The sequence below is a fragment of the Sapajus apella genome, unplaced genomic scaffold, assembly GCF_009761245.1.
Source record: "Sapajus apella isolate SASKATOON/1434 unplaced genomic scaffold, GSC_monkey_1.0 scaffold231, whole genome shotgun sequence".
Taxonomy (NCBI): domain Eukaryota; kingdom Metazoa; phylum Chordata; class Mammalia; order Primates; family Cebidae; genus Sapajus; species Sapajus apella.
Genome location: NW_022437171.1, coordinates 492,944 through 505,596, shown reverse-complemented (window position 1 = coordinate 505,596; position 12,653 = coordinate 492,944). Strand labels below are relative to the sequence as shown.

The 12,653-nt window shown below is 46.8% G+C and overlaps 1 protein-coding gene across 13 annotated transcripts in view; it reads left to right on the top strand.

The window, feature by feature from the left end:
• The window catches only part of CLTCL1 (clathrin heavy chain like 1), a 105,740-nt gene that overhangs the window by 75,006 nt on the left and 18,081 nt on the right, over positions 1–12,653 (top strand). For all 13 annotated transcript variants that reach the window (XR_004266042.1, XM_032271413.1, XM_032271418.1 and 10 more), the window contains 5 exons: positions 2,679–2,862; positions 4,206–4,398; positions 5,002–5,159; positions 9,716–9,880; positions 11,199–11,306. Coding sequence is in view for 12 of the 13 variants with exons in the window: in XM_032271413.1 (XP_032127304.1) it covers positions 2,679–2,862; positions 4,206–4,398; positions 5,002–5,159; positions 9,716–9,880; positions 11,199–11,306 (808 nt within the window). In the remaining variant the exon portion in view is untranslated. The remainder of the gene's footprint in view (positions 1–2,678; positions 2,863–4,205; positions 4,399–5,001; positions 5,160–9,715; positions 9,881–11,198; positions 11,307–12,653) is intronic.

The following is a 12,653-nucleotide window of genomic DNA, read 5'->3' as shown; positions in this document are numbered from 1 at the left end:
TTAATAGTGTAATTCACAGAACAAAAGTTATAATTTTGATAAAGTCCAATTCATAAACTTTTATGGATTGTGCTTTGGTGTTAAATCAAGAACTCTGTTACTATTCCCAGGTCACACAGATTTTCTATTATTTCCTTCTAAAAGTTTCATATTTTTTCATTTTACATTTAGATTCATTATCCAATAAAGTGTGAAGTTTTGGGTGAGGTTTATCTTTGCATATGAATGTCCAGTTTATTTCCAGCATTATTTGTTAAAAATACTCTTTCTCCATTGAATTGCTTTTGCATCTCTGTAAAAAATCAATTGGGCTAGATAGTGTGATTCTTCCACCTTTATTCCTTTTTTCTTTCTTCGTTTTTTTTGTTGTTTGTTTGTTGTTTTTTTTTTTAGATGGTGTCTCCCTGTCACCCAGGCTGAAGTGCAGTGGCATGAACACACCTCACTGTAGCTTCAGCCTCCTGGGCTCAAGCTGTCCTCCCATCACAGCCTCCTGAGTAGCTGCAGGTGTGCACTGCCAGGCCTGGCTAATTTTTTTTTTTTTTTTTTTTGGTAGAGACAGGGTCTTACCATGTTGCCCAGGCTAGTCTCAAACCCGTAGGCTCAAGAAGCCCTCCCACCTTGGCCTCCCAAAATGCTGGGATTACAGGTATCAGCCACCATGCCTAGGCTCAACTTTATTCTTTTTCAAAATTGTTTTAGCTGTTCTAGTTCCTTTGCCTATCTGTATAAATTTCAGAATTATCTTGTATATACGTACAAGAAAATCTGCTGGGACTGGAATTATATGAAATCTATGGACCAAGTTAGGGAGAATTGGTATTTTTCCTATGTTGACTGTGTGAAAGCGACATGTCTCTTCATTTATTTAGATCTTTGATTTCTTTCATCAGCAGTTTAGAGTTTGTGGCATATATTTCATATACAGATTTTATTAGATTTATACTCATTTCATATTTTTGGAAGTATTTTAAATAGATTTTTTGTTTACAGTTGTACATTGCAAAAATTGTCAGTATATAGAAATACCATTATTTTTTGTATGTTGACCTTGTATTGCACAACTTTGCTAAACTCATTTATTATAGGATTTTTTTGTAGATTTCTTGAGTTTTTTTAATCGATCATGTTGGCTGCAAATTGAGACAGTTTTATTTCTTCCTAATCTAGTGCTTTTTGTTTCTTTTGTTGCCTAAATTCCTTGACCAGAACCTCCAGAACAAATAGAAGTGTTGACAGTGGACATCCCTGCCTTGTCCCTGATCCTCAGGGAAAGTGTCCAGTCTCTGTCACTTTTGATGTTAGCGGTGGGCTTTTTGTAGATGTCCTTTCTCAGCTGAGGAAGTTCCCTTCTACTTCTAGTCAAGAGTTTTTCTCATTAACAGGTGTTGGATTTTGTCAGATGCTTTTTCTGAATCATTTGATAATGATGTAGTATTTCTTTTTTAGATTCTTGATATGTGGTATGTTACATTGATTTTTTTCCATATTTTTGAATTGTGTAAAGGAAAAGTTGTACAAGAATGCATCTACTGTAATTAAAGCAAAGGAGAATTCAAGAACATGCAAAGCAGCCCGGTGTGGTGGCTCACACCTGTAATCCCAGCACTTTGGGAGGGCAAGGTGGGAGGATCACTTGAGGCCAGGACCTTGAGACCAGCCTGGGCAACATAGGAAGACCCCATCTCAAAATTTTTTTTTGTTTGAGACAGTCTCTGTCGCCCAGGCTGGAATGCAGTGGCGCCATCTTGGCTCATTGCAACTTCCAACTCCCTGGTTCAAGCGATTCTCCTGCCTCAGCCTCCCGAGTAGCTGGGAATACAGGCATGCACTACCACATCCAGCTAATTTTTCTGTTTTTAATAGAGACAGGGTTTCACCATTTTTGTCCAGGATGGTCTTGATCTCCTGACCTCATGATCCAGCCACCTCAGCCTCCTAAAGTGTTGGGATTACAGGCGTCAGCCACCACACCTGGCCTCAAAATGTTTGAAAGTTAAAAAAAAAAAAAAAGAACAAGTGGCCAGACACGGTAGCTCACGCCTATAATCCCAACACTTGGGAGGCCAAGGCGGGCAGATCATGAGGTCAAGAGATTGAGACCATCCTGGCCAACATGGCGAAATCCCGTCTCTACGACAAATACAAAAATTAGCTGGGCGTGGTGGCATGTGCCTGTAGTTTCAGCTACTCGGGAGGCTGAGGCAGAAGAATTGCTTGAACTCGGGAGGCGGAGGTTGCAGTGAGCTGAGATCACACCACCGCAAGACTCTGTCTCAAAAAAAGAAAAAAAAACAAGCAAAGCTACCTATATTGCTTCAGAATACAGTAAATGTGATGAAGCTGTAATGAATTGCAAAGAAAGCACAGGTAGGAAAATAGGTACTTCTGCAACAGGAGGCAGAGGCTGGGCTCTGAAAAGGTCCAGCAGTCCTCCCAGTGATTTGATTGGCATGTTCTGATTCTCTTACCTGTGCTTTCCCAAGACTTTGCTATATTATTTCTTTTGAGACCCCAGATACTTCACAAATACTCTGTTGTGTTTACTTTATCAGTCAGGTGTGTGTATGATAATGACTTTTTCTAAAACTGGGGATCTGGGACTACCTGACCTGCCGAAAAATGCTTTCTACAGGCGTCATTCCTGGGATGCCATGCTGACAGCCCTCTCTCCTCAGGAATCTACAGAATCTGCTGATCCTGACTGCCATCAAGGCAGACCGCACACGAGTCATGGAGTACATCAGCCGCCTGGACAACTATGACGCACTGGACATTGCAAGCATCGCTATCAGCAGCGCGCTGTATGAGGAAGCCTTCGCAGTCTTCTGCAAGTTTGATGTGAATGCCTCAGCAGTCCAGGTGAGCTGCTGAGTGCAAGGGTGTTGGACCTAGCACCCTCTGCCACACCATGAGTGTGCCCTGCAAGCCCTTGTCCTCTCCAAGGGTGTCACACCCTCTGGTTGTCCAGTGCATCTCTTCCTGCTCTTCTCTGCTCCTCACCAGCAACTCGTCTTCCTAGCCTGCTAGCCCCTTGCCTTGACCTTCTCTGTGGGTGCTCCTTCCATCAGCTGTTAGTCTGCCCCTTCCCAGTCACTCCCCAGCACTCCCCCAGACTTAGGTACCTGACTCAATGTCATGTGGTCAGCCCTGGTGACACAAACGTTTGATTTTCAGAAGCACTCACACCTTACCCTCAACGACAACCATTCCAGCGCTCTACAGCATGCTACTCACCCCCCACACTCCCCATGCCCCCATCTCTTCAGCAGGAGCTTTGCAGGATCTGAGGTCAGGTTCCCAGAGCAGGCCCTCCAGCCTTCCCTGCCTGCCCCTCCGCTTCCCCAAGAACTCTTCTTTAAACCGTATCCCTTTCTTCCCAGTCTGTAGCCTTTTCTGGTTTTATTTCCAAATCAGGTGTAAACCACAGGACATCTCACCGGCACTGCCCTCCTACCTATTCTCTTTATTTCCTTGCCTCTTCCTTTACCGTATTTCTATACCTGCTATGAAACCCCCGATTTAGGAGCCCTTCTTTTGTGCCCCTTCGTGGTCGATGGCTTTGCTTTGAGACAGACCAGGTCATCATATTGAGGGGCAGCTGATGCTGCCACCACCTCCACTACTGTGTAGTGGTGGCCCTCACTGCTGCACAACCTGCCAGGTCAAGCACAACCATCAAGCCTGTTTCTGTTGGGTGAGCCATCTTATTCCCCACGGCAATTCTTGTGAACTCTTCTACAGTTTCTTTTTTTTTTTAAAGATGGGGTTTCACCATGATGGCCAGGCTGGTCTTGAACTCCTGACCTCAAGTGACCCACCCACCTCAGCCTCCCAAAGTGCTAGGATTACAGGTGTGAGCCACTGCGCCTGGCTCTTCTACAGTTTCCATTGCACTGTCTTTCCTCCCAAGGTCAGGAGCAAGTCCCAAGTTCTACCCCTGGCCCAGAAAGCTTAGCCTGGCTATCTCCATCTCTGTGCCATTTTGTTAGAGTGTCTCTTCTTTGTTCGGCATCCCAGTTGTCATATAATGGCTCTCGTCTCTCCCGTCAGCCCATCCATCTGAGAAATACTTATTGCCTGATTGCTTCTGACTGAACTTCAGTGGTCATGCAGCTTTCAGCAGAACACAGAAACAAAAATGTGTCTGCTTTTTGGAGCTAACTAGGTGTTGCAGAGAATGCAAGTCCTCTCATAACCCCTAGGTCCTGATTGAGCACATTGGAAACCTGGACCGGGCATATGAGTTTGCGGAGAGATGCAATGAGCCTGCTGTGTGGAGTCAGCTGGCCCGAGCCCAGCTCCAGAAAGACTTGGTGAAGGAAGCCATCAACTCCTATATCAGAGGGAACGACGCTTCCTCTTACCAGGAAGTTGTTCAGGCAGCCAGCAGGAGCAGTAAGTGAATCCCCTCTCCCAGGGGCTCTGCATCTCACTGATGCAAAACTTGGCTGAAGCAAGGGGTTAAAGAGATTCTCACAGATCTCTGCATAGGATGTATCCAGAGATATCAGACAGCACATCTTCATGAACGTTTCCCACAAGAGCCTGAGATAAGCATTATTCTGTTATTGACACTGGCTGTTTAGTTGACTATTGCCATCCTTTACAAGGTGAGGTCATTTAAGCACACCAGATACTGCCACTGTAGTAATTTTCAAGTCAGTGACTTAGGCCCAGATTCCTAGGGATCTTCTGGTGCTTTAGGCTGATGGTGGCACCGACCTCTCCCATGTCCAGAACAAGCATCCTGTCTCCTGGCAAAGTCTTTTCTCAGGGAGGCGGCCTGACTGTGGCTCTGCCCCTCCCCTCTTCCCTTCTGAGCTAGGGATGTGCCTAGTGGGCATAGTCAAGACCTCCTAGACATTATCTGGAGTCTGAGTTTCCAGTAAGACATAACGGGAGGGTAAATATGTCTGACTGAGGACAGAATGGGAGGAATTGAGCCCTTGTTTAAAATTATCAGCTCTGGGTTAACCTATCTTTGTTTTCTGTCTTTAGACAGCTGGGAGGATCTCGTTAAATTTCTGCAGATGGCCAGGAAAAAGGGTTGTGAGTCCCATATAGAGACTGAACTTATTTTTGCATTGGCTAAAACCAGCTGCCTTTCTGAGCTAGAAGATTACATTAATGGACCCAACAATGCCAACATCCAGCAGGTAGGCCATGCCCCCTGGCTACTGCCCACTGACTGTGCACTGCCAGTGAGATTTAGGTCCAGGGATGTTCCCTAGAGCAGCAGTCCCCAGCCATTTTGGCCCCAGGCACTGATTTCGTCAAAGGCAGTTTTTCCACAGACAGGTTGGGGGGTGGTTTGGGGATGATTCAAGTGCATTGCATTTATTGTCCACTTTATTTGTCCTATTACTACATTGTAATATATAATAACATGCTTATACAACTCACCATAATGTAGAATCAGTGGGAGCCGAGTTTATTTTCCAGCAACTAGATGGTCCCATCTGGGAGTGATGGGAGACGGTAATAGATCAGCAGGCATTAGGTTTTCATAAGAAGCACGCAACCTAGATCCCTCGCATGTGCAGTTCCCAATTGAGTTTGCGCTCCGACGAGAATCTAATGCCACTGCTGATCTGACAGGAGGCAGAGCTCAGGCGGCAATGTGAGCAATGGGGAACAGCTGTAAATACAGATGAAGCTTCACTCGCTTGCCTGCGGCTCACCTCCTGCTATGGGGCCCAGTTCCTGACAGGCCACAGACCAGCAGCATTCTGTGGCATGGGGGTTGGGGGCCCCTGCCTTAGTGTGATGCAGATAAAGGTGGTGAGAAGCAAGCCACACTAGCAAGTAAGTAACCTGTTGCTATTATTGGTATGGAAATTGAGACTCATGGAATTTTGACATGCCCTTGGCTGTACACATCAGAATGATTCTCCTAGAAGAGATGGGAAGACTTACATCCAGGTGTATATAAGTTTACTTACAAGAAAACAAATTAATTGTGTCAGAGTTAATAATCTGGATGCATAAAATATATGTTGAAAATTAATAGGCCAGGCATGGTGGCTCACGCCTGTAATCCCAGCACTTTGGGAGGATGAGGCGGACAGATCACCTGAGGTCACAGTTTGTAACCAGCCTGGTCAACATGGCAAAACCCCATCTCTGCTAAAAAATACCAAAATTATCTGGGCATGGTGGCGCGTGCCTGTAGTCCCAGCTACTCTGGAGGCTGAGGCAGAAGAATTGCCTGAACACGGGAGGTGGAGGTTTCAGTAAGCCGAGGTTGCACTGCTGCCCTCCAGCCTGGGCGACAGAGCGAGACTCTGTCTCAAAAAGAAAAGTAACAGCTTTTGTTTATGCCACCAATAATCAGATAACATAATGGAGAAGAAAAGATTCCTTTTTTAATAGGAGTAAAGCCAAAATGTTTAAACCTTAAACATAAATAAAAGATCTAAATAATTGTGAAGTCTGCCATGTAGATAAAATGTTACCCCTGGAAAACATGATAAAGAGACATGAAGAGATGATGGAATGTATTGTAACTCTATATTAATTATAAGTGCACTCTTCTTGGAGGAATGTACACAATTTATTGAAATAAATAACAACAAAGTGGACCAGGAGCAGTAGTTCATGCCTGCAATCCCAGCACTTTGGGAGGCCGAGGTAGGAGGATCTCCTGGGCCTAGGAGTTCAAGACCAGCCTGAGCAACTTAATGAGACCCCCAACTCTCAAAAGGAAAAAGAAAAAAAATAACAACAAAGTGAACTTTGAGCTCTTTATTTCAAAATAAGTTCCAAGTAGTTGTTGGGGCTGGGCATGGTGGCTCATGTCTTTAATCCCAACTCTGGGAGATAGAGGTGGGAGGATCACTTGAGCCCAGGAGTTCAAGACCAGCCTGGGCAACATAGTGAGACCCCCATTTCTACAAAAAAACTAAAAAATACTAGCCAAGTGTGAGGTATGTGCTTATAGCCACAGCTACTTGGAAGGCTGAAGTAGGAAGATCACTTAAGCTCAGGAGGTCAAGGCTGCAGTGAGCTGTGATTGGGGCACCGGACTGCAGCCTAAGCAACAGAGCAAGACCCTGTCTTTGAAAAACAAACAAACAATAAAAAGAAAATAAAGGGGTATAGGGCCTGTAATCCCTGCACCTGGGGAGGCCAAGGCAGATGGATTACTTGAGGTGAGGAGTTCAAGACCAGCCCAGGCAAAATGGAGAAACCCCATCTCTACCAAAAATAAAAAAATTAACCAGGCATGGTGGTGCAGCCTGTGGTCCCAGCTATTTGGGAGGCTGAGGTGGGAGAATCACTGGAGCCTGGGAAGTTGAGGCTGCAGTGAGCCGTGATCATGCCACTGTACTCCAACCTGGGTAACAGAGTGAGACCCTGTCTCAAAAAAAAAAAAAAAAAAAAAAGTTGGAAATTAGGTTAAAGTTTTGAAAGGTGTTAAAAGTTCGTCACATAATTCTATATCCAAGTAAAATTCCAGATGAAACAATTAAAGGTAAAACTTGAGACAGGGCTCGGCTCTTACAGACACACAGATACCCTCTGAGAACTATGCTCTGTTGGGACGCGTGGAAATAGGCTTACAGCCCCTGGGTAAGTTGAGGGCAAGAGCGAGTTGGGTTCATCTTGTTTTATTTTATTATTTATTTATTTTTGAGATGGAATTTCACTCTTGTCACCCAGGCTAGCGTGCAATGGTGTGATCTCAGCTCACTGTAACCCCTGTCTCCCAGATTCAAGCCATTCTCCTGCCTCAGTCTCCTGAGTAGCTGGGATTACAGGCACCTGCCACCGTGCTCAGCTAGTTTTTCTATTTGTAGTAGAGATGGGCTTTCACCATGTTGGCCAAGCTAGCCTCGAACTCCTGACCTCAAGTGATCCACCTGCCTGAGCCTCTCAAAGTGCTGGGATTACAGGCATGAGCCACCGTGCCCGGCAAGTTTTGTTTTATTTTAAACTAGAGAAAAGAACAGTGGTTCGTTAAACTTGTCAGAGTGGATGAGTGCAGAAGGTGATGCGGATGCAGGGGTCTGCTGAAACCCTGACATGGAGCATGTGGAGAGAGAGAGTCATGGGCATCCATGGAGCAGGCCTTGGTGGCATAGGAAGGACATCCATGGACTCTGTGCTGTGAAAGCCTCTCTTGATAGTTTGTTTTCTCAGGAAGAGCATGGTAGGGGAGCTGCTATGGATGACAGAAGTGTAGGGGTGGTGCAAGAGGTGCCATGGATGATGGAAGTAGGGTAGTGCAGGAGATGTCATGGATGGCGGAAGTAAGGGTTGTAGGGGAGGTGCTGTGGATGACGGGAGGAGTGGTGGTAGGATCGGTGCTCTGGATGACAGAAGGAGGGGTGATGTGGGAGGTGCCATGGACGACGGAAGTTGGACTGGTAGGGGAGAGGCCATGGATGACAGAAGTAGGGGTGGGGGAGGTGCTGTGGATGACAGAAGTAGGGGTGATGTGGGAGGTGCCATGGATGACAAAAGTAGGGGTGATGTGGGAGGTGCCATGGACGATGGAAGTAGGACTGGTAGGGAAGAGGCCATGGATGACAGAAGTAGGGGTGATGTGGGAGGTGCCATGGACGATGGAAGTAGGACTGGTAGGGGAGAGGCCATGGATGACAGAAGTAGGGGTGATGTGGGAGGTGCTGTGGATGACAGAAGTAGGGATGGTGGGGGAGGTGCCATGGATGACAGAAGTAGGGATGGTGGGGGAGGTGCCATGGATGACAAAAGTAGGGGTGATGTGGGAGGTGCCATGGACGATGGAAGTAGGACTGGTAGGGGAGAGGCCATGGATGACAGAAGTAGGAGTGGTGGGGGAGGTGCCGTGGATGACAGAAGTAGGGATGGTGGGGGAGGTGCCATGGATGACGGAAATAGGATGGGTAGTGTTGCCAGCCCATCCGATGTTAGCCTTCATGAATTTAGGGAGACCCATCAGCATGCTTGGGTTCTGCTGTGTTTAGCAGCCACAGGTGTGGGATGGGCAGAGAACTAGCTGTGAGCAGGACTGAGAACAATCAGTATAGTCAAGGATGAGTGCCAGGAGCTGCCCAGCATGATCTGGAGCTGCCAGCTGGGGCAAGCGCAAGTTGGGCTTGGACAGGGCTATGGGAATTCAGTCCAGTCACTGGACTAATGAAGTTGAGGTGCTCAGGATGGTAAGCTAGGTGGCACTAGGCAGACTAGGTACTTGTGACAGATTCCCAGGCCTGGCAGCTCCCTTCTGAGGTGTAAGGTATGGCTATGGTAGTGCCTTGTTGTTGTGCGCAGAACAAGGTCCCCAGAGCATAGGAAGTCAAATCAATTTCCAGAGAATAAGATTTGTAAATGGCATCAGGAACTAGGGCTGGTGAGTGACACAAGACTGGTTGTCAATGGTTTTTATTGGGGAGGAAGGGGAACAACTTGGATGCAGCAAGGAGCACACCTCCTCAGCCCAGGCCCTGTGGGGTGCAGAAGTGGAAGGTGACAGCCAGGGCCTGAGAGGTGCCAGAATGCAGGGTTACGCAGGAACAGGCAGGTAGAAGCGCCCCTTGAGGTGGAGGAGGTTGGCCAGGGACTGGGAAGCCAAAGCCAACTTCATCTGGTCACGAGTGCGATCAGAAAGATGCTTACTGCCCTAGCAAACAGAAAAATACCTCTGCCGTCTAGGAACTTAAAAAGCAGCTCTGGAGAAATCTTCTCATTGAAGAGTGTCTCAGTTGAGCTACCCTGTTATCCATAGGTTGGAGACCGCTGTTACGAGGAGGGCATGTACGAGGCTGCCAAGCTGCTCTATAGCAATGTTTCTAACTTTGCTCGCCTGGCTTCCACCTTGGTTCACCTCGGTGAGTATCAGGCAGCAGTGGACAACAGCCGCAAGGCCAGCAGCACCCGGACGTGGAAGGAGGTGAGCTGCGGGCGTCTGCAGAAGGCAGAGTGTGCTCTGGACAGGTGTGCTCTCCATGTCCCTTGTGTTCTGCTCAGTACTCTTCTGCCATGTGGGATGAGCCTGGGTACCAATCTCTTGCCCAGGCAGGGGTCCGAACCCTTGGGATTCTCAGAGCCTCTAAGCTAGTGTTTGTAGCTGGAACAGAGGCCCTGGAGAACCCCATGTTAGACCAGTTGGCCCCCAGAGGCAGCCTTAATAGCATAGAATTATCAGTATTCTAAGTATTTTCTAACACTTTTTAATCATGTATTTGCACAATCAATGTAAATTTACATTATTGGTCCTTTGTGGCAAATTGGTAAATTTTCTCAAGGCTCTCTGATAATATCAGAATCATCTTTAGGTAGAAAAAACTGAAGACATATGCAAAACAACATTGTTTAATAAAAGCTTAAGATTAGCCTAAAGGTCCAATGTCAAGGCCTTTGTTAATGCATGCATTACAACTCTACCCTGCTGTTCAAAATGAATAGGCAGAGTTGCAGGAAAAGATGTTGCCAATATTATGGAGTACGTCATCATGCAGAATGTATGATGTAATTCCATGTGCGTGTGTGAGATACGTCAGGATGCTGGTGTACATATCACACACAGGAAACAGTGGGCCAAAGATTAGATCTCAAGTTAATGACACTGGTTTACGTGGTTATTTATTGTTTATCTGCACATTCTGCTTTCTCTACCTTGGGAACATGTGCTGTGTATAGCAGCTGGAGGAAGTAGGGAAACTGCACGCCCTCCAGCTCCGTGGTGCAGGGTTGGTCTTGTCAGCCTTCTCAGGAAGCACAGAGAAGGGCCTCTCTGCACAGGAGAATTCTGCACTTCCCAAGGCTTGTTATCATTAAGTATTCATACCGTGCAGTGCAGAAAAGAAAAGCAGTCTAAAAAAGATTTAAAGCAAGTTCTGCCATGAAAACAGCACTCAGATGAGATACACTCTGATGATCCTTGTTTTTTAGCCTTCCTTTTCAAACCCCAAACCTGAAATTCCAGTATGACTTTCCTGCCACCTAAACAAAACTCAGGGCCTAAGAAGTAATGCACAAACGTTCTTTCCATGGTCTTGAGCACCCCCTTGGCCTGCAGATTATAAATGTCATTATTTTTTCTCCCCATCTTGTACAGTTCATCTTAGAGTTAGCTACTTGTTCAGAATCCAACTTAAAACACCCCACTGGCTGATATTTCTGCATTTGCAGCTGTGTCACTTGTAAGTCAGCTGCTGTGGTGCCATGTCCTGTCTTAGGGACCCTCACGCTGACACTCCATCCCCTAGGTGTGCTTTGCCTGCGTGGATGGACAGGAGTTTCCTCTCGCTCAGCTGTGTGGTCTTCACATCGTCATTCATGCAGTTGAGCTGGAGGAGCTGATGTGCTATTACCAGGTGACGACATGCTCTCTGCTGGTAATGCAGATGACAGGTGATGCCTAAACACTCCATACAAAGGCACGGTCATCCCCTTAGCATGTGACCGTCACAGTGCTGCATCTGCAGATATGAAGCATGGCCTCTGAGAGGAAGATTCATGTACTAGTTGGTCATTTATAAACTAAATTTGATTGTCTTGTTGGCGATCCTCGACCTCATGGCTGGCTGGAATTTTGTGTTTTTAAAGCTCTTTCCATTCTCTTGTGTTATTGGGCCTTCAGAAGCCAGTCAGTGGCTTGCATGATGGGAACAACCTTTGGATAACTTGCTGAGAATACTGGGCTGGTGGTGGCAGAGCTCTAGGCCGTAGCCTAGTTCCCACAGTGTGTAGTCCCAGGGGGCATGTTTATCAAGTGCCTTAGGGACAAAGCATGTGCAAGAGAGGGAAGGACCTTTGGAAGGGTGGGGCCTTGTGTGTTCATGCTGTAAGTAGGCTCTCTTGAGTGGTTGGTAGACAGTGATTTGTGTGTTTAGGGGCCTGGGTTTCCACCTGTGGAATTCCTAGAGCCACGTGACACACCAGGTGTGGTTAGTCAAGGCAGACGAAGATGGGATGCAAATCTGCTCAGCAGTGTCACCATGGCCATGGAACTTGAGTGCCAACCCCCTCACTGTGTGAGACGTCGACTGGAGGGGCTCACACCAGCACCACAGTGTCCAGTTATCAGGCTAAGTATGATGGATTTTCGATGAGAAACACTTTCCTACCCTGGAGAGGCGCCTGAGAAATGAATTGGAAAGCCAACAGGGAGGGTAATCAAGTAGTCCAGTGCTGACAAAAGAACAATTTAGTCAGCAAATATTTGAGTGTCTACTATGTGCTGGGCATTATTCTCAATAATTTATTCAGTGGGCAAAACAGAAAAGCCTCTATGTAATTGAGTTGGCATTCAGCAAGGTTGGCAGGCAAGCAACAAACCTAACGAATAATGATATCGTGTGTTTGAAGGTGATGAGTTATACAGGAAAATGGAGCCGGTTTGAGGGCATTGGAGTGCCTGGGTGCAGTTTAATAAAGGGGCAATTGAGGTAGCACCAATTGAGGGGGTGACATTTGAGCAAAAACCTGAAAAAATGGAAGGATATGGTCACACGGACATTTGAGGGAAGGGTCAGTGCCCAGGCAGAGTCCTGAGGCAGGAATGTGCTGTGTATTCAAGGAAGGGGCTGGAGCCAGAGATGGGGCAGGGAGGCTAACAGAGGGCCAGATCTCAGGCTGATAGGAAGGACACGGGCTGTACTTGGGATGGGTGCAGGGCTGTCAAGAAGTAAAAGGATCATGGTGGCTCATGTGGTGAGACC